This window comes from Osmerus mordax, chromosome 7, assembly GCF_038355195.1.
Source record: "Osmerus mordax isolate fOsmMor3 chromosome 7, fOsmMor3.pri, whole genome shotgun sequence".
Classification (NCBI taxonomy): Eukaryota; Metazoa; Chordata; class Actinopteri; order Osmeriformes; family Osmeridae; genus Osmerus; species Osmerus mordax.
The window spans coordinates 9,559,759-9,576,981 of NC_090056.1; the positions used below are offsets into that span (position 1 = coordinate 9,559,759).

Sequence of the window (17,223 nt, forward strand, 5' to 3'; positions counted from 1 at the left end):
TCATGCAGCACTTATGACCGACAAATGACTTTTATTGTCAATGAAGAGACACACTATAGGCCTTCCACACTACCCCTCTAAAACATTGACCTGAATCTCTCCTGTTCCAGCTGAGATATATGTCCTTAAGTGGATGAAAAAAAAACAAAAATGCTAGCACATGGAACATCCAAAAAATAAAAGCACGAGTAACGTGGTTATATATATAAAAAGGATAGTTTGTGGTTTAGAAGACAGGAATTGTGAACCAGGTGCTATTAACCTGAACCAGGCTAGGCTGTGATAGCAAGTCAAATAGAGCCCTCTTGTGGTGTATTTGTCAAGGACAAATACAATTTAACTGAAATTCTTAAAAATGTTATATTCGTCCTGAAGTCATTTCTGTTCATCTGTAAAGTCATAACATATGAAATGCAAATAGTCACTCTCCTGCATATGACCCTAGCAAAGAAATGGGCCATAAATGTCCCCGGCCAGGATAAGGGAAATCACTTGGCCCCTGGTCAACACTGATGTGGCTGACCACTGCTCCTAGCTGCCCTTGGAGGAGGGACACAGGATAGGACAAAAGCAAAGACCAATTTTTCCAGTGGACACCTGGGCAGGCTTGTTCTGCCACTCTCTGCACGCGAGTGCCTGTGTGGGATGAGTAAAGGATTCTTCTTTATGAGAATCAGAAACATAGACCACCAATAAATGAGATAATTTTATTACCCCATATATTGTTCAGAATTCAGACTGAATATGAAGTTGTATACTTTGTATCAGTTCTAAAAACCAAAACAAATCAGCAGTACAATTTTATTAAAAAAAGGAGTACATTGATGGATGTAAATAAAAAAGACAAATGGTTGTTGAGCTGAGCATGAGTACAGAAAAACAGAAGTGCCTGGGTAGACACATGGTTCCCAGGCACGGTGACTTTATCACTCACTGACACACAAAAAATAAATCAGCATACATTGAAACCTGATTTGAAAACATCAAGAGGGTGTCCATGGGTTGGACCTCATACATTCTAAATAAAGGTACAGCCATTGGACTCAAAAAGCAGTTTCTATGAGCCACTAAGGTAAACTGAATGCTGCTAGCAGCTTAACTAATCTCATTTCATGACAAACCTGTTTATTCATTCACCACTGCAGGATGTCTAAGTGAAAAAGCAATCATACAAAATAACATAGCCAGCTCAGGCCCATTCCATAACATTTATGATGGACCATTCCTACAGTGTTTAAATCCCTGCGCTGGTGTTTGACTTTTTGGTTGAGATCCCCATCCCTCTGTTCCAACAGGCAGGATGGATTCAGCATTCATCAAGTGCGAATTTAAAGGGGTATCATACTGATAAGTATTTGTATTGCTGGCAAAAGAAGAGTACTTTGTGTCCTTGTTGGCTAAGCTGGCATTTTTGTGCGTAAATGCAGCCTTCCATTTGATAACAACTACACAACACTCATCTGCTGCATTCCCCTCAGGCTTACACATTCACTTTCTCTGAGCAAGAAAAGTCGCAGCACTTTTCATGTTAGAGCAAAACAGTTGTGCACCATGAACATCATCACGTAATCTTGTAGGTTTGACAACTTCAAGAGTCAATGGAAGACTCCTTTACAACTGACGTAACTGATTTGTGAAATAGCAGTGGCTGGAGCCGATTGTGAAACACAAAGTCTGAATGTTGGGTCTCAAACATAATAGCCCATGACATTCAGTGAATGCACACCTTCCATTCACAGCTCATCTCAAAGTAAACTCTCCTGTGTAAATGTCAAGTTTGGAACAAAAATGTGTGGGGAGAGGGGGAATTACTAGGAAGAGATTTAGAATACATTTCACATTTGACTTAATTATAAGCTTGAATATTGCCTACTTAGAAGCAGTACAAATCAAGCATCAGTAAAAAGCTCAAATATATTCTGACCAGACAATCAGTTTTACCATACACTCAAATGCACGCACATCCTTACACACACCAAGAGTGCCTCATGTAGATCAAGCCCAAATGCCCTACTAGGGGTGGCGGTGGGGAGCCTAAGGCCCAACAATGGCCCACTGCATGCAATGCTCATCTTGTGGAGGGGAGACAACCTCCCATTTACTCCCTCCAACCAGCTTCAGCTTACTCCTGGGTATAATACTGCCCCATCTTCAGGAGACCAATTAAGCTTCTGAAGTGTGGTTGTTTTCCACAACTTACGTCTACCACCAGGATGGCCACAAATTAAGTTCTGTAAGTCTTAAGAGGAAAAAAATATCTAATGTCCAGGGGGGTAATTATGTGAAAAGCCTATGGACATACTAGCAAGGGCTGAAATGGAAGAACACAAATGGGTGTTGTTTGGTACATAAATGGAGGTGGCATGTGTGTATGGTGGACTGTGGTTCACAGAACACAGGATCAGACTCACACACCTTCCTTTACTGCCTGTGATAAAGAAAAAACATTTACTGACTCAATTTTCTTTCTTTTTCAAATCAACATGTGTATTTTGGGGTGTGACACCTGAAAATGTAGGCCCTGAGCATACAAACTGACAGTTTGAGGATGTGTTACGGTGGGTGAAAAGGGAAGGGGTACCCCTTACTCTGACTCCAACACACCACCTACACTGATTTTGTAAATAAAACAATTGAGCCTGAATCTGCTGAAGTCTAAACAAACCACCTGCCAGCAGAGTAAGCCCATAGGCAAATGGGACCAGCTGGACAGGCTGATTCACCCTGCGAAAACAGTGAATAGAAAGGGAGGTACAAGAGAGGGAGGAAGGAAAGACATCAGTGGAAACAGGCTCGATAACAGACATAAGCACCCAGGGCCAATGCCGTGCACAGGCAAACATTGGCCAACAGAGGGGTCCAAGTCCCCTTTGGAGAGCTGTCGCCTGCTTGCTCTGCAGCCTGGGTCAACTTCTGCCTTTCTATCTCATACTGCCGCTGAGGTTTGGGTGGAGCTTTGGAGGCTTCTTCTTTACTTCCCACCAGTCCATCAGGCTGGTCGAAGGGGTCAGTGGGGGGCTGAGGGGCAGCAATATCAACACCAGTCCTCCTCCGGACCTCTGGCTCTGGTGGGGCACTGCAGACAGGTGCATTCACAAGATTAATTAGTGGATTGGAGGATTTACGACATAAAATAGATTGGTTATGCAGTTCAGATGTTTTTTGCCTGAAAACTTGTTTCAGGTTTGGTCTGTAACAGATTTTCCACATTCAAACATGGTTACCTGCGAGTGTGAACATCATTCTGTGCAACAATCAATTGAACGTCAGTCGGAGGAAAGAAGGAGAGGCGCTCAGGTGTGCCGTTTTGAGAGTCTCTTTGAGGAGGAGGTGGTGGAGGTGGTGTGAGCTCAGGTGGGAAATCCTCCTCATTTGACAGCTCTTTCCACGACTCCTAAACGTAAACATATTGTGAATGGTATGGACATTTAAAGGCTTTACGAAGAAAATATCTAGGGCCTTCCTTCTTCAATAAAAATGGAGCTCTATTCATAAAATTTGCTTGCCAAATCTTATGAATAGTATCTGAGTATCTGCAAGATGTTCCTTGTAAAACAATCTGAGTTACCTGCAAAGATGTGTCTCCCATGATGCACTTGGCACCTTCAATAACAGCGAGGTAGGAAAAGCGGAGTTGGTCCGCTGTCTGAATCAGACCCATCCGATAACGCCGCATCTCCAGCAGTATTTCACGAATGCGCACAGTTGATGGGTCCTTGCGAATGGACATCTGGGTTGAGTTGAAAATAAAAGTTACAATTAACTCATTGACTTGATTAAATCATCTTGTAAAGCATCAGGTAAACAATTATACTCCCCCCAACAGGACAAGTTCAGTAGAAACTGCTGTGCTGTGCTGTACTGACCAGTAAGAGGCAGGTGTCTACCAAGCAGAAGGTTCCGGAGCGGCCAATCCCAGCACTGCAGTGCACCACCACGGGCCCCTGGTCAGAGTTGAGACATCCAGACTCCCGCACTTTGAACAGGAAGTTGAGGAAGGAGGCAGGAGACTCGGGTACTCCAAAGTCAGGCCAGGTGGTGTAGTGAAAATGTAAAATCTCTCTAGTTTCCTGAGTCTGTAAAGGTAAAAGAGCAAATTTACATTGACATTGTCTGACATGAATGCCCAAAAAACACTTTAACCCTTGTGTTATCTTCGGGTCATTCTGACCCATCAGTCATTGTGACCCACCGTCGTATTGCAACAACTTTACCGCATACAAAAACAAAGTGAAGCATTTACTTTTAACCGTTGGGCTGTCTCAGACCCCCCACATTGCAAAGATTAAAAGAGAATTATTTTTATTTGTTTTTGTATTGGGTAAAATTGGGTTAACACAACGATGGTTCGTTATGAACCTTTGGGTCATGTGACCCGAAGGCAGCACAAGGGTTAAGAACCCTAAAACCCAGAGGGCAGGGCACAACTAGAAAACAGATATCTTACCAACATATTTTCCAGCTCCAGCTGACGAACAGTGTAGTAGGATTTTATGTCCTCTGAAACCAGTGTTAGCTTGAAATTTGTGTCATCAAAAATAGCCTCCTTCTCCTCTCTAGGCGGCCAATACTGTGCACACTTCACCTATGAAACATTGAGTTTGAAAATTACAATTTTCTCTACACACTTGAAGATCAGTTCACCCTTATTGACCAGACTCTTATTCATGGTAGATGTACAAGCAGTAGCTAAGCAGACCTTTAACCAGATATATTACTATGCATGTTATGATACAAGCAGCAAAAGTCCTGACATGCACATGGTATTGTGCAACTTTCTCACAGCAAACACAGCAGGTCTGATAGTGACAAGGTGTGTACAGTAAGCCACATACCATATTTAATGGGGGGCTGACTTACCGATCCTTTTTCTATGACACGGTTCAACATCACCACACCTCGGGTTCTCTGCTCCCACACCATTTCCCAGAAGTGACCACAAGTGTTTGGAAGGGGTCCCTGAAGGGAGAAGATAAATGTGAATCTATGAAACAACATGAAATAAATAAATCAAGATATGATTTCTAGCTCAAATTCCATAACATGTATTCCTCTTTAAGGGACAAACAAATGTGTTCTCAAAACTCCCCCTCAGTCCCAGAACCAACCTGAGTGAGAATGTAGCTTCTCTGTGCCTCCTCTACAGATATCAGGCTTGCATTTATGTAGTCATTCATACCCAGTTGCAGGCGGATTCTGCTGTGATCAACTACAGAGAAATAAATCACTTTAGAATAAGAAAATGTATTCATGGCTTTGTCATTCCTCATATCCCCTTGGGACTCCAGATTAAATGTAGTCTGTCACAGACCAGAGGACGTGAGAGCAGCACAGCTGCACACGACATGACAGGTCTGTCTTTGGTTGAAACACAGAAGTATTTGTTCCTGATCCGGTTTTCTGATCCACACCATTGAACATGAAAGACTATTTTACATAATAAAAAAAAAGAGACAGTGATACCTGCAAAGAAGTGAAACTATTCACAATGTATCAATTTAGTACTGGTTGTATTACTTCCAACTCAGAAACCCAAGCTACACATCAATACCACCCATAGTGACTTGTGACCGGCCTGCATAAAGTGTTTGCTTTAGGTTCACTTTTCGCATTCTTGTGAAAAGAGGAAACATTTAGACATTTTTCGTTAACATCACTTTTTGAATACAACAGTGAAGACCATTTTGATTTATTAATGTAATTTCGAGAAATCATAATTTGAAGGAAAGCACTTAACAAGAATAACCTATGACTAGAATCATAATCAGAACTGGCTTTAAGTAGCGAAAATGTAGCTATCTTCATTTGGGTGTATGTGAAGCCCTCCATGACATTGCTTGTAAAAAGGGCTCTAAGATAGATGATCAAATAACATTTGATTAATTCACTAAGGGATACCACAAATATTTTACGACATTCTACATTCTACATTGTAAGAAACAGATGACAAAGTTTGGGCTGTATCAAGTAGACTACAGTATATCACAGAGACTAGGTGACACTCATCACAGGTTGTCTTAAACAAATTGATGATATAATGTACCAGAGTACACAACTTACATGGGCTGACATCTCTGTAGCGATTCCGAGTTTTGTTTTCAGGTAATTTGGCAAGTTTGCATGGCAGTTCACTTGATTGCTGACGTATTTCCTATGGAGATGAAAACAATTATTTATATTATAAATGTTTTGCGCACAAAGTATTACCATCTGATGGATCTTTCACTGCTTTCATTAAACAGCAAATCCGGTGACATATCTGGCAATATTGCTAAACAAATCGCTATACACACAATAACTGTTTGTTGAACTGAACTCAGAAGTGGTTTATTAAAATATTCCTGCATACATTTTCCTTCCGTTCTTCCTAATCAATGGGATTTAAAGTTGTATGGTCATAAATGGTATGCAATATGTAAAATGGAGGAAATGATAAATGAATTAAATGTGACAATACATACTACAATACAGTAACACCAAAGGAAGTCACAGCACAATGCTACAATGAACGCAAACAACCTATTTAGCTTTAGGCTACATTAGGACAGCTATAGGAGGCACCGGCAGACATCATCGCATAGCTGCGTGGAGGATGATGTTATCACCTAAGCTAAAATCGGAACTTGACAGCTAGGGCATGTTATCTATTGTCCCAACAATAATGTAGATGAGAAGTAATTAAGGGAATAATAATACGTTTATGTTTAAAATGTATAGAAGTTTTGTGATTAACCAAAAAGACACACACAACTTATAAAAAGTCCACCTTCCTTTACCAAGAAAAACCTTTTTACTCGCTACCTGGTAAATGGCGTTCCAACTCCCTGGTTCATCGATCTCCCGAAACTCAGCTTCCATTGCTGTGCTGCTGCCACCCGTTCTTCCGACGATCAATGAAATCAACGTTAAGCTTTAGGAAATTTGACACAAACTGTGTCTTGGAAACCAGACAACTCTATGGGCGGATTCGGCGCTATTTTTTATTTTTCGGTACTGTAGCTTCATAGATTTCTAGTAATGTTGTCGCTTGGCCTCGTCTAACCGGAAACACGCCGTATGCTCCTCCCCCACCTAAGCACAACTGTCCTTGGGTGGCTCTAATCCCCGCCCTCATTTTTTGACATTGGCTGCTCCATTCTTACATACTTCTTTTTATTCATTTTTTACTCGTTGCAGTTCTTCGGTATTGCAGCATTAACCACTCATGTAATTGTACATTTTACCCGGATTATTAGAAAAACGTTAATAATGGGCGCTCTGTAGTGTAGGCTACTCACCACTGTGAACGTCACCATCTAGATCCTAATGTTCAAAGATGTACAAATAGGCTACACTGAAGGTTATTGTTTACTGACTGGCCCTACAACATCCCAATTTAAAATGTTTTTGTGAATCAGGAAGAATCAGGAAACCCACCAGGCACTATTCCCATCTCCACAATATACTATGAGCATTAGCCAATGTTACACATTGCAATATGGACGGTCTGGTACTCAAAAATAATGTCAGTAAAATTACAGACATGTATTTCGCCGGCGAGTCCGGAAACATAAACCGAGTTCACCCAGAGCTGACTTATTATTAGTATTAAATTAAATGATAGTTTACAGTAAATAAACGTGTGCCTTAAGACCAATTGTTGTGCTGGTTGATTCCTAGATATAATTTTCTCATATTATCTACATGTCCTGCTTTGGTGCTTGTTGGCGTCAATTAAGTGCGCGCACGTAAAGTGACGTAACTTGCTCGCTAGGTAAATTAGCTGGTTTGTTGTGTTTTTAAACGTTTCCTGCTGATGCTAGCTAGCGTAGCTAATAGTCAGGCTAGCTAGCTAGCTATAGTTATGCATTTGGTCATCATATAAAGCTCGCGGTAGATGAACGTATCGTCTCCTTATCGCCAACCTTAATACGTTTTCCAGTAAGAATTCGAGAGGGGCTTGTCGTACAGCTGTCATGTATCTTCCTTGCCTGTCCACATATGGCTAAACTACAGTACCGTGTCAGTTAGCTAGCAAGTAGCTAACTAGCAGCCTGCACTATTCTGTAACCAGCTGTCTTAGCTGACCAAGTGGTGAGTACTGGTTATGAAGTCAATAATATTACTAGCAGCAGTTGACATTTTCTGAATTGCCATTCTGTGGCTAGCCTACTAGTAGTGACTCTTTTAACGCTGAACTCCTACTAGTATCATGTGCTCAATGTAGCCAGCTGTACAATGAAAGCGTTGTGTTCGGCTGGCATAACAATGATCACAGGCGGTCATGTTTCAACATCATACAAATAAAGCTGTCTCTTTGTGCTTTTAACAGAAACTGCAGTCAACAGGGGTTCTTCTGATACTTTTAAGGCACTCGTCATGGCTCCCAAAGATATCATGACCAACTCCCATGCCAAGTCTATCCTAAATGCCATGAATGCACTTCGAAAAAGCAACACACTCTGCGACATCACTTTAAGGGTGGAAAATACAGACTTTCCAGCTCATCGCATTGTCCTGGCTGCCTGCAGTGACTACTTTTGTGCCATGTTTACAAGCGAGGTCAGTGTAACGGTGTTCAACAGCGCCTATTCAATAGGCTATTCAAAAACCTCGAGAAGTCAATAATTAAGGTGCATACCATTTTGGACCCCCCTCCACACACACTTCTCAATGATAGATAACAAAATGCTAAATGCAGCCATAGTCATATGGCCAAACAGGGACTGGTAAGGAATTACAGGATTATTTATGTAAGTCCCAACAATAGGCAGTTCAGAATTTGATGTATTTGCCATTTACCTCATTGTAGGAAAATCATTTGTATTGATATGCAGCCCAGTTGACCTAGCCTATCTTTCTTTCTTAATGTTTGTGCCTGTCTAAGAATCATCAGGTGAGCATATCTTTTTACTGACCAAACTGTCTACAGTCATTAGTTCTACACTTATATGCTTAACAGTTATACCTGTTTAATACAGTTTAGCAAGGTTTGCGATTTTTTTCAATTTGTTTTCTTTTCATAAATGTTTGTATTTTAATTTTATTTAGCCTTATATGTCTCTGTTGTGATTCTGCAGCTGTCTGAGAAGGGGAAATCCTTTGTGGACATTCAAGGCCTGACTGGATCAACCATGGAGATCTTGCTGGACTTTGTCTACACTGAAACAGTTCTGGTCACAGTGGAGAACGTACAGGAACTGCTTCCTGCTGCTTGTTTGCTTCAGCTTAAAGGTAAATGGGAGAATTTCCTGGTCAGCCCTGCACACTGTTAGAACCAACTACTAGTGCCAAAATTGTGAAGTGGCACAGACAATAGGCATGACAATCATTGTCTGAGTTGACCGTAACACTATAGATATGGGTATGGATTCTGTACAGCCCAATATATGATACATTGTGTACACATACAAATGTGTGGATGTATCTTTGTTTCCTTTAGGAGTGAAAAGAGCATGTTGTGAATTTCTGGATAGTCAGCTTGACCCCTCAAACTGTCTGGGTATTCGGGACTTTGCCGAGACACACAATTGCCTTGACTTGATGCAGGCAGCTGAGCTTTTCTCCCAAAAGCACTTTCCTGAGGTCGTTCAACACGAGGAGTTCATGCTGCTCTGTCAATCAGAGGTCGAGAAGCTTGTGAAATGTGATGAAATCCAGGTAGGCTTAAGAAGGATGTGGGAGGAGGGGTATGGGGAAAGGTTTGCCTTTTTAACCTGCCGGATGAACAATGTCTGCATATAAAATGTTGTGCAATGTCCAATAAAGTGTGTAACAAATGTATGAACTATTCATGTTTGGTTGACATAATGTTTCAAAGTATCCTTAAAAACACAACACTTGGGAAGTAAAGATGCAAGTGCAGGCCTGCTTTCATCTCAGTTAATACTGGGGGGGGGGGGGGGCTGTGTGGATTTGGGTGACTATAAAGTTATGATAAAGGAAACTTGATTGAAGTATGCCTTTGTGCATAGGAAATTCCTGTCTCTAACCACACACCTTGTTTTGTGAAAACATGGTTATAATCATGTGATGATTTATAGATCCCTAAGCCATTCAACAAAAACGTGCCTGTTATTTTTGTGTTTTTTAAATTCTAGCTATGCATGATAATCATACTGTAGTCGAGACACCTTTCCCCTCAGAACATTCAAAGTAATAAAATGAATAGCGTCCTCAGTTGTCAGTCATTTTGATAAATTGTGAATTCCTTTGAGTTGGCTAAATGCTCTGTCTGTTTCTGTTACTAGGTTGATTCTGAGGAACCGGTATTTGAGGCAGTCTTGAATTGGGTCAAACACAACAGGAAAGAGAGAGAACCGTATCTTCCGGACATGCTTGAGTTTGTGCGAATGCCTCTGCTGACCCCCCGCTACATTACAGATGTAATTGATTCTGAGGTGAGGCAGACATTTACATTTAGTCATTTAGCAGACGCTCTTATCCAGAGCAACGTATAGTAAGTACAGGGACATTCCCCCGAGGCAAGTGGGGTGAAGTGCCTTGCCCAAGGACACAACGTAATTTGCACGGCCAAGAATCGAACCGGCAACCTTATAATTGGTAGCCCAATTTTCGAACCGCTCAGCCATCAGACCACACACTGTAGGCTCTTCCTGCTTGACTTTCATCAACACCACTCCCTCATGATGGATGTGTTTCTAGATAATACATCAAGTGGCAAGCATAGGGATTAACTTTTATAACTACAGTACTTCTCTCTATTGAGTCGCCCAAAATGTAGTTATATGTTTTTACATGTTCCAGCCACTCATTCGATGCAGTCTTCCGTGTCGAGACCTAGTAGATGAAGCAAAGAAGTTCCACCTAAGGCCAGAACTTAGGAGCGAGATGCAAGGCCCACGAACCCAAGCACGATTAGGTACAATCTTCTCATTGTAAGTGCGACACTGCTACATTGTCTTTTTAACAATATACTTGGTAACTTACTGTTAATCCATTTAGGTGCCAAAGAGGTTCTGTTAGTTATAGGTGGATTTGGCAGTCAACAGTCTCCTATAGATATTGTGGAGAAGTATGACCCTAAAACCCAGGAGTGGAGCTTTCTACCTGTGAGTAATATCGTTTTGGTTTGTGGTAAGACTTCTCACTTAATGTTGAGGGCTGTTCTGTAGATGAAGTCTCAACCATTAACTGTACAAAATGTAAAACAATGTGTATAAAGTGCAGTATTATAAGTGCAAATGGCAGATTGTGTACTTTGGCTAATGTTAACTAATCCAAGGTTTATTATTACAGAACATTGCTCGTAAAAGACGTTACGTAGCCACTGTGTCCCTCAACGACCGTGTGTATGTAATTGGAGGCTATGACGGTCGTTCGAGACTCAGTTCGGTGGAGTGCTTGGATTACACCGCTGATGAGGACGGTGTCTGGTACACAGTTGCTACCATGAACGTTCGCCGTGGCCTAGCAGGCGCCACCACACTCGGAGGTGAGGGACCTTTTCGGACTGACAGCTTGTACTTCTAAAGGGTCTACCATGATTGTCTTGCCATTTCTTTAGCTTTTTATTCGATTTTTAAATACAGTTTTATAATTTGTGTGGGGGTGCCTTGTTGCTGTACAGACATGATCTATGTTGCCGGAGGTTTCGATGGAAGCCGGCGTCACACCAGTATGGAGCGCTACGACCCAAACATTGACCAGTGGAGTATGCTTGGGGACATGCAGACAGCAAGGGAAGGTGCCGGGCTGGTGGTGGCCAGTGGATTGATTTACTGCCTAGGTCGGTAAAGGTGCTTTATATCAGTTTAGTGTATATAAGTTTGAAATTGGCTTTAAGGGTCCCATTTACTTTCTCCATTGTAAAAATCAGTTTTCTTTGTTCACAGGAGGATATGACGGGTTGAATATACTTAACTCAGTTGAGCGATATGATCCACACACAGGGCACTGGACCAATGTCACCCCCATGGCTACTAAACGCTCAGGTCGGTATTTCTGAGAATGGCTACTGAAATGTAGCATCTGGTTAGAACTTAGAACCTAGTCTGAAGATCTGGTCTTGTTGCAGGTGCTGGAGTAGCCTTGCTCAATGACCACATCTATGTAGTAGGTGGCTTTGATGGAACTGCTCATCTAGACTCTGTGGAGGTATATAACATAAGAACAGATTATTGGACAACAGTTGCCAGTATGACTACTCCCCGGTGTTATGTAGGGGCTACTGTTCTCCGTGGACGGTTATATGCCATAGCTGGGTAAGCATGCATGCCAAACATTATAACTATTAGTCCTTGATGTGATAAAAAAGAAAACACCGGCACAACTTCTCTCTTTTACTTGTTTAGATATGACGGGAACTCCCTCCTCAGCAGCATTGAGTGTTATGACCCAGTGATCGACACCTGGGAGGTAGTCACGTCCATGGCAACTCAGCGATGTGATGCTGGAGTCTGTGTCCTCAGAGAAAAGTAATTTTCATCATGAACAGCATCACAGAGGAGTTAAACGAAAATGACGTGCCACTGTTGAGGTGGCTATTCATGTCCCACTACCACTGAGCAATGGAAAAGGTCATTGTAGGTCAGAATGTGACATGGGCTGCCTCAAAAACTCATAATTGCAGCTTCATCAGACTTTCATACTTGAAAGAGTACACCCTTACCAAGAGTGTGCAGCAGAGATGAACAACTATGTGCAAAAGACTCTTATTTGTTGATGCCTCCAAGAAACCAATACCACTTGCATGACTCTTTGGTGATACATGTTGCTGTGGTTACCCGTGAGATTATAATTTTGATGTCTTTAAAGTGCAATACATTTATACTTCTTGAAAGAAAGGAACAACAGCAGAAATTAACAGGTGACTCCTGCTGCTATATGCCTTATGCCCCTGTGGCCCCCATATAATATAACATCCATGTTGCCTCTCATTTGGACTAAAACGATTGTTATCATGACATCAAGTACTGTATAATCAATAAGCATTTACCAGATAAGTAAATTGTCAGTGTCCTTTTGTAGTTTTTGTAATTCTGTATGAAGAGATTTTAGTAACAAATCAAATGAAGATGTTTTCTTCATCTTTATTGTTTTCAATGTAGAGATACAAGACATTTTAAGCACTACACATTTGCATTGTAGACTATGCTGTACAATAATTATTGTTCTGTCTTCAAGTAGGCCTACAGTAAAAAATGTAGTGTATGTGTATTATGCATGCATTTATCCCCAATGGTTTCCTTTGTACACGTGCCTGACATGTATGTAGACGAGATATGGTAGTTCACCGTCGGATCATTTTCTTCGACTCGAAAGTGAATAAACATAATCTAGTCTGTCATACTTAAATTTTTATCCTTGTTTTTAAGTGATTGTATTCGATCATTATCTCTTTTCTTTTTTTACATTGGTATGACATTTACCTCGTTGGACAAGACAAGTTAATACATATTCAGCAAGAAGTGTACAGTATTGCTGTACAGTATTAGTTTACTGCTGTCAGTACCTAACCTAGCCTTTTTCCTCGACCATGGTTACTGTCAAGTACAGGTATTTGAAGTCTACAGGTCAGCATCAAATATATTTCATATCACGTTATGCATTATCTGGAAAAAGACACATCAAGGTATAGTATACTTCATTGCGCAGGACTTGTGGTCGACAGGGGAACTGTATAAAAGCAACCCTAGCACTCACTTTAGGCAGATGACATTGCTGTGTTGGCGAGGACACGTTGCTCGTCAAAGTCGACATTGCTCAAGCTGGAAAGTTTTTTAACGCATTCATTTTTAAACTTTTATCAGATCTTTCAAGGACAATGGTAAGTGTTGAGCCGATAAGTTTGAGTCCTAATGTATTTATTTGCCTATGCATCAAATGCCGGATGATAGTTTTAGCTAGTCTTTTGGTCCTTTGACTCTTTATTTAACCGACAATTGTTTATAATAATTAAACAAAAACTCGTTTGATCTAATCTCTAAGGCCTATCATACTATAGATCATTAGGAGATAATTGATTTGCAGCTCTGTTTCTATGACACCAATTTGTGTAAAATGAATTTGAATTGTGCATGACTGGAATTTGAGGAATCTGGAGCCGAGCCTTGGGTGAGAATGTGGAATGTATTCGTAAATTCTCCAAGCAATTCTATTGTTAAACATGACCCTGGTCTATTTCTAAAATGGGGTCACAACATGTGTATTCACAAAATAATGAAAAGTATTGAGTGCATGATGTGACCAGTGTGGTCCATTTAATGAGAAGTTTAGTTCGTGATCCACTAACAGTAGCAAATTCTTCTCTCAAGACTAGCTTTAGAACATATCATGAACCTTTTTGATAAAATACTTTGTATGGAACTTACAGATTTTTGGTAAATGTCAGCAGAAAATGCCTGTGTAAGAATTATCACTTGTATGCAGAGATAACAGCATACTATTTGGACAAGTGGAAACATGTGTATTCTCAAGGCACACTAACCACTTTCTGAAACATGATAGCCACAATTTGGGCTGTTATGGACCATCCTGTTTTTTAAGTAGTGCAGATGTCTTGCATACATTTTCTTTGTTTGAACCCCATAAATTGCAGCAGATCAGTCAAAGAGAAAGGGTTTCCTCATGAATAACACTGGAGATTACTTACCAATCCAAATTTCGGATGTGCCCTTTTAAAAGTATACAATTATCTTCTATTCTCTTCACTATTAGTATGTATGTTTCAATTCAATGTATTTTTTTTCTTACAGAGAGAATGCATATCTATCCATGTGGGCCAAGCAGGCATACAGACAGGCAATGCTTGCTGGGAGCTTTTCTGCCTAGAGCATGGTGTAGGGCCTGATGGTGTATTTCAGGATGTGCCGGTAGAGCCGAATTCACGTTCAGATCCGTTCAACACTTTTTTTAACACCGGAAACTCAGGACGCCATGTTCCAAGAGCCATATTTGTGGACCTGGAGCCAACTGTGGTTGGTAAGCAACCTGTAGAGTTTTTTTTTGCAGGTTCTTTATGTTTTTCCCCTAATAAGCTTTATTGTATATGTGCTTACATGTATATATTGTGAGTGCATTTCCATCCACATGGGCCACACAGGAATACACATTGGCAATGCATGCTGGGAGCTGTACTGACTGGAGCAAGGTAGCGGTGATGACTCCTTTAACACATTATCCAGTGACAGTGTCATAAGAAAGCATGTACATTTCACTGTGTTTGTGGATGTAAACAGTTGACAATGGTAAGTGGTGTTGTAGAATATAGAGCTTAACAAAAGGGAAGTAAAGGGGTATAAATCAAACTGCTTTATGAATATGATTATGTACTTAACATAATAGGAGTGAGGCTTTTTGATGGAAGTAAGATTTCCCTTCTAACTATTTAACCAAACAAATAGTTCGAACAGAAACACTGTTTAGGGTATGTTTATCTCAGTTGTCCATGCATGTATGGCCCATTCATTTAATCATTATCTCTTTGTTAACTTAGATGAAGTAAGGACAGGCAAGTACAGGCAGCTCTTCCACCCTGAGCAGCTCATTTCTGGGAAGGAGGACGCAGCCAATAACTATGCTCGGGGGCACTACACCGTTGGGAAGGAGATAATTGATGGTGTACTGGAGAGGGTCCGTAAAATGGTGAGTGTATGGTTTCACATGACAGTACTCCATTATACAGGACTTGATTGTACAAATATTGATTAAAGATGAACAAGTTAATGTAGTTGAGTAAGCTTTTAACATGTTCAAATAATGTGTCCTCAGACTGACCAGTGCACAGGGCTCCAAGGGTTCCTCATCTTCCACAGCTTCGGAGGGGGGACTGGCTCTGGCTTCACCTCTCTACTGATGGAACGCTTGTCTCTTGACTACGGCAAGAAATCAAAGTTGGAGTTTGCCATTTATCCTGCACCCCAGGTGTCCACAGCTGTGGTAGAGCCTTACAACTCCATCCTGACCACCCACACCACCCTGGATCACTCTGACTGTGCCTTCATGGTGGATAACGAGGCCATCTATGACATCTGTCGTCGTAACATGGATATTGAACGTCCATCCTACACCAACCTCAACAGATTGATTGGTCAGATAGTTTCCTCTATCACAGCCTCCCTTCGCTTTGATGGGGCCTTGAATGTCGATCTAACAGAGTTCCAGACCAATCTGGTTCCTTTCCCCCGTATTCATTTCCCTTTGGTAACTTACTCACCTATCATCTCTGCGGAGAAGGCCTACCATGAGCAATTGTCTGTGGCTGAAATCACCAGTGCCTGCTTTGAGCCAACCAATCAAATGGTCAAGTGTGACCCTCGTCATGGCAAATACATGGCTTGTTGTATGCTGTACCGTGGTGATGTGGTTCCAAAAGATGTCAATACTGCCATTGCCAATATTAAGACCAAACGATCAATCCAGTTTGTCGACTGGTGCCCTACTGGATTTAAGGTAGTCAACATAGTTTGTGGTTTATATACAATGTAATATGGTATGCCTTACACATCCCACAATCAATCCACCTATTATCTTTGACTTTGTCTCAACAGGTAGGCATTAACAATCAGCCCCCAACTGAGGTTCCTGGAGGGGACCTTGCAAAGGTCCAGAGAGCTGTGTGCATGCTTAGCAACACCACTGCTATTGCTGAGGCCTGGGCACGTTTGGACCACAAGTTTGACCTCATGTACGCTAAACGTGCCTTTGTGCACTGGTATGTGGGTGAAGGCATGGAGGAAGGAGAGTTTGCCGAGGCCAGAGAAGACTTGGCTTGTCTAGAGAAAGATTATGAGGAGCTGGGAAGAATGAGTGGGGATTCTGAAGATGAAGTGTGCGAGGAATACTGAATCACAGTGCCTGGAGCTTTCATCAGATAACATGAAATAATATTGATTTTGTTATTGTCTTATTATGTATTACTTCAGTTTAGCTGTAACAATATTAAAATAATTTGTATGCATCTGCCATTAGTTTAGTCATAAAACGTTTATCAAAGGACTCTAAAAGGGGTTATTTAAAAACCTTTACCCTAAAACTAGCCAATTGCTTGTTTGAGCATCATAATAAAGTTGTGATATTATTGTCTTTATTGCTTATGTATAACAATAAGAAATGGATCTTCCAAAATCTAAAGTCTAAAATAGGGTTTACCTTTTGTACCATGCAGGGGGCTTCTGTATACTGTTTGATGTATATATGGCATGTGTTACAGTTTTGTAAGGATAGATGATTACAAAACTATCAAACACAGCCAATCTAACGATCAACACTTTTTAGACTCCT

General features: G+C 41.0%; 3 protein-coding genes across 4 annotated transcripts; 2 read left to right on the forward strand and 1 right to left on the reverse strand.

Annotated features, from left to right (window-relative positions):
• Positions 1–787: 787 nt before the first annotated feature.
• Positions 788–7,033, reverse strand: ptpn1 (protein tyrosine phosphatase non-receptor type 1). The gene is made up of 9 exons (XM_067240550.1): positions 6,802–7,033; positions 6,061–6,151; positions 5,109–5,209; positions 4,861–4,959; positions 4,448–4,585; positions 3,867–4,076; positions 3,569–3,730; positions 3,225–3,394; positions 788–3,076 (listed from the first exon to the last, which is right to left on the reverse strand). Exons 1-9 carry the CDS (start codon positions 6,856–6,858, stop codon positions 2,779–2,781), a joined length of 1,326 nt encoding a protein of 441 aa, XP_067096651.1. The 5' UTR covers positions 6,859–7,033; the 3' UTR covers positions 788–2,778.
• Positions 7,034–7,778: 745 nt separating this feature from the next.
• On the forward strand, positions 7,779–13,273 carry LOC136946377 (kelch-like protein 12). Of its 2 annotated transcripts, XM_067240685.1 has the most exons (12): positions 7,779–8,073; positions 8,312–8,541; positions 9,060–9,213; positions 9,422–9,639; positions 10,230–10,379; positions 10,747–10,861; positions 10,945–11,051; positions 11,239–11,434; positions 11,570–11,728; positions 11,835–11,933; positions 12,017–12,203; positions 12,294–13,273. In XM_067240685.1, the coding sequence occupies exons 2-12, from the start codon at positions 8,359–8,361 to the stop codon at positions 12,418–12,420; spliced, it is 1,695 nt and encodes a 564-aa protein (XP_067096786.1). In that variant the 5' UTR covers positions 7,779–8,073; positions 8,312–8,358; the 3' UTR covers positions 12,421–13,273. The 2 variants fall into 2 exon arrangements, with proteins under 2 accessions (XP_067096786.1, XP_067096787.1); XM_067240686.1 differs by lacking the exons at positions 7,779–8,073; positions 8,312–8,541 and adding an exon at positions 8,822–8,875.
• Positions 13,274–14,663: 1,390 nt separating this feature from the next.
• tuba5 (tubulin alpha 5) lies at positions 14,664–16,976 on the forward strand. The gene is made up of 4 exons (XM_067240775.1): positions 14,664–14,922; positions 15,437–15,585; positions 15,712–16,392; positions 16,491–16,976. The coding sequence occupies exons 1-4, from the start codon at positions 14,664–14,666 to the stop codon at positions 16,785–16,787; spliced, it is 1,386 nt and encodes a 461-aa protein (XP_067096876.1). The 3' UTR covers positions 16,788–16,976.
• Positions 16,977–17,223: the final 247 nt, after the last annotated feature.

Bases quoted from the DNA above. Each gene is read 5' to 3' on its own strand.
- LOC136946377 (XM_067240685.1), top strand. From the start codon at position 8,359: ATGGCTCCCAAAGATATCATGACCAACTCCCATGCCAAGTCTATCCTA. The intron at 10,862-10,944 runs GTACAATCTTCT...TAATCCATTTAG, and splicing joins ACGAACCCAAGCACGATTAG to GTGCCAAAGAGGTTCTGTTA. The intron at 11,052-11,238 runs GTGAGTAATATC...TTATTATTACAG, and splicing joins AGGAGTGGAGCTTTCTACCT to AACATTGCTCGTAAAAGACG.
- ptpn1 (XM_067240550.1), bottom strand. From the start codon at position 6,858: ATGGAAGCTGAGTTTCGGGAGATCGATGAACCAGGGAGTTGGAACGCC. The intron at 3,731-3,866 runs GTCAGTACAGCA...AACTCAACCCAG, and splicing joins TAGACACCTGCCTCTTACTG to ATGTCCATTCGCAAGGACCC. The intron at 3,077-3,224 runs GTAACCATGTTT...ACCTGTCTGCAG, and splicing joins AATGATGTTCACACTCGCAG to TGCCCCACCAGAGCCAGAGG.
- tuba5 (XM_067240775.1), top strand. From the start codon at position 14,664: ATGTTTCAATTCAATGTATTTTTTTTCTTACAGAGAGAATGCATATCT. The intron at 14,923-15,436 runs GTAAGCAACCTG...TTGTTAACTTAG, and splicing joins CCTGGAGCCAACTGTGGTTG to ATGAAGTAAGGACAGGCAAG. The intron at 15,586-15,711 runs GTGAGTGTATGG...ATGTGTCCTCAG, and splicing joins TGGAGAGGGTCCGTAAAATG to ACTGACCAGTGCACAGGGCT.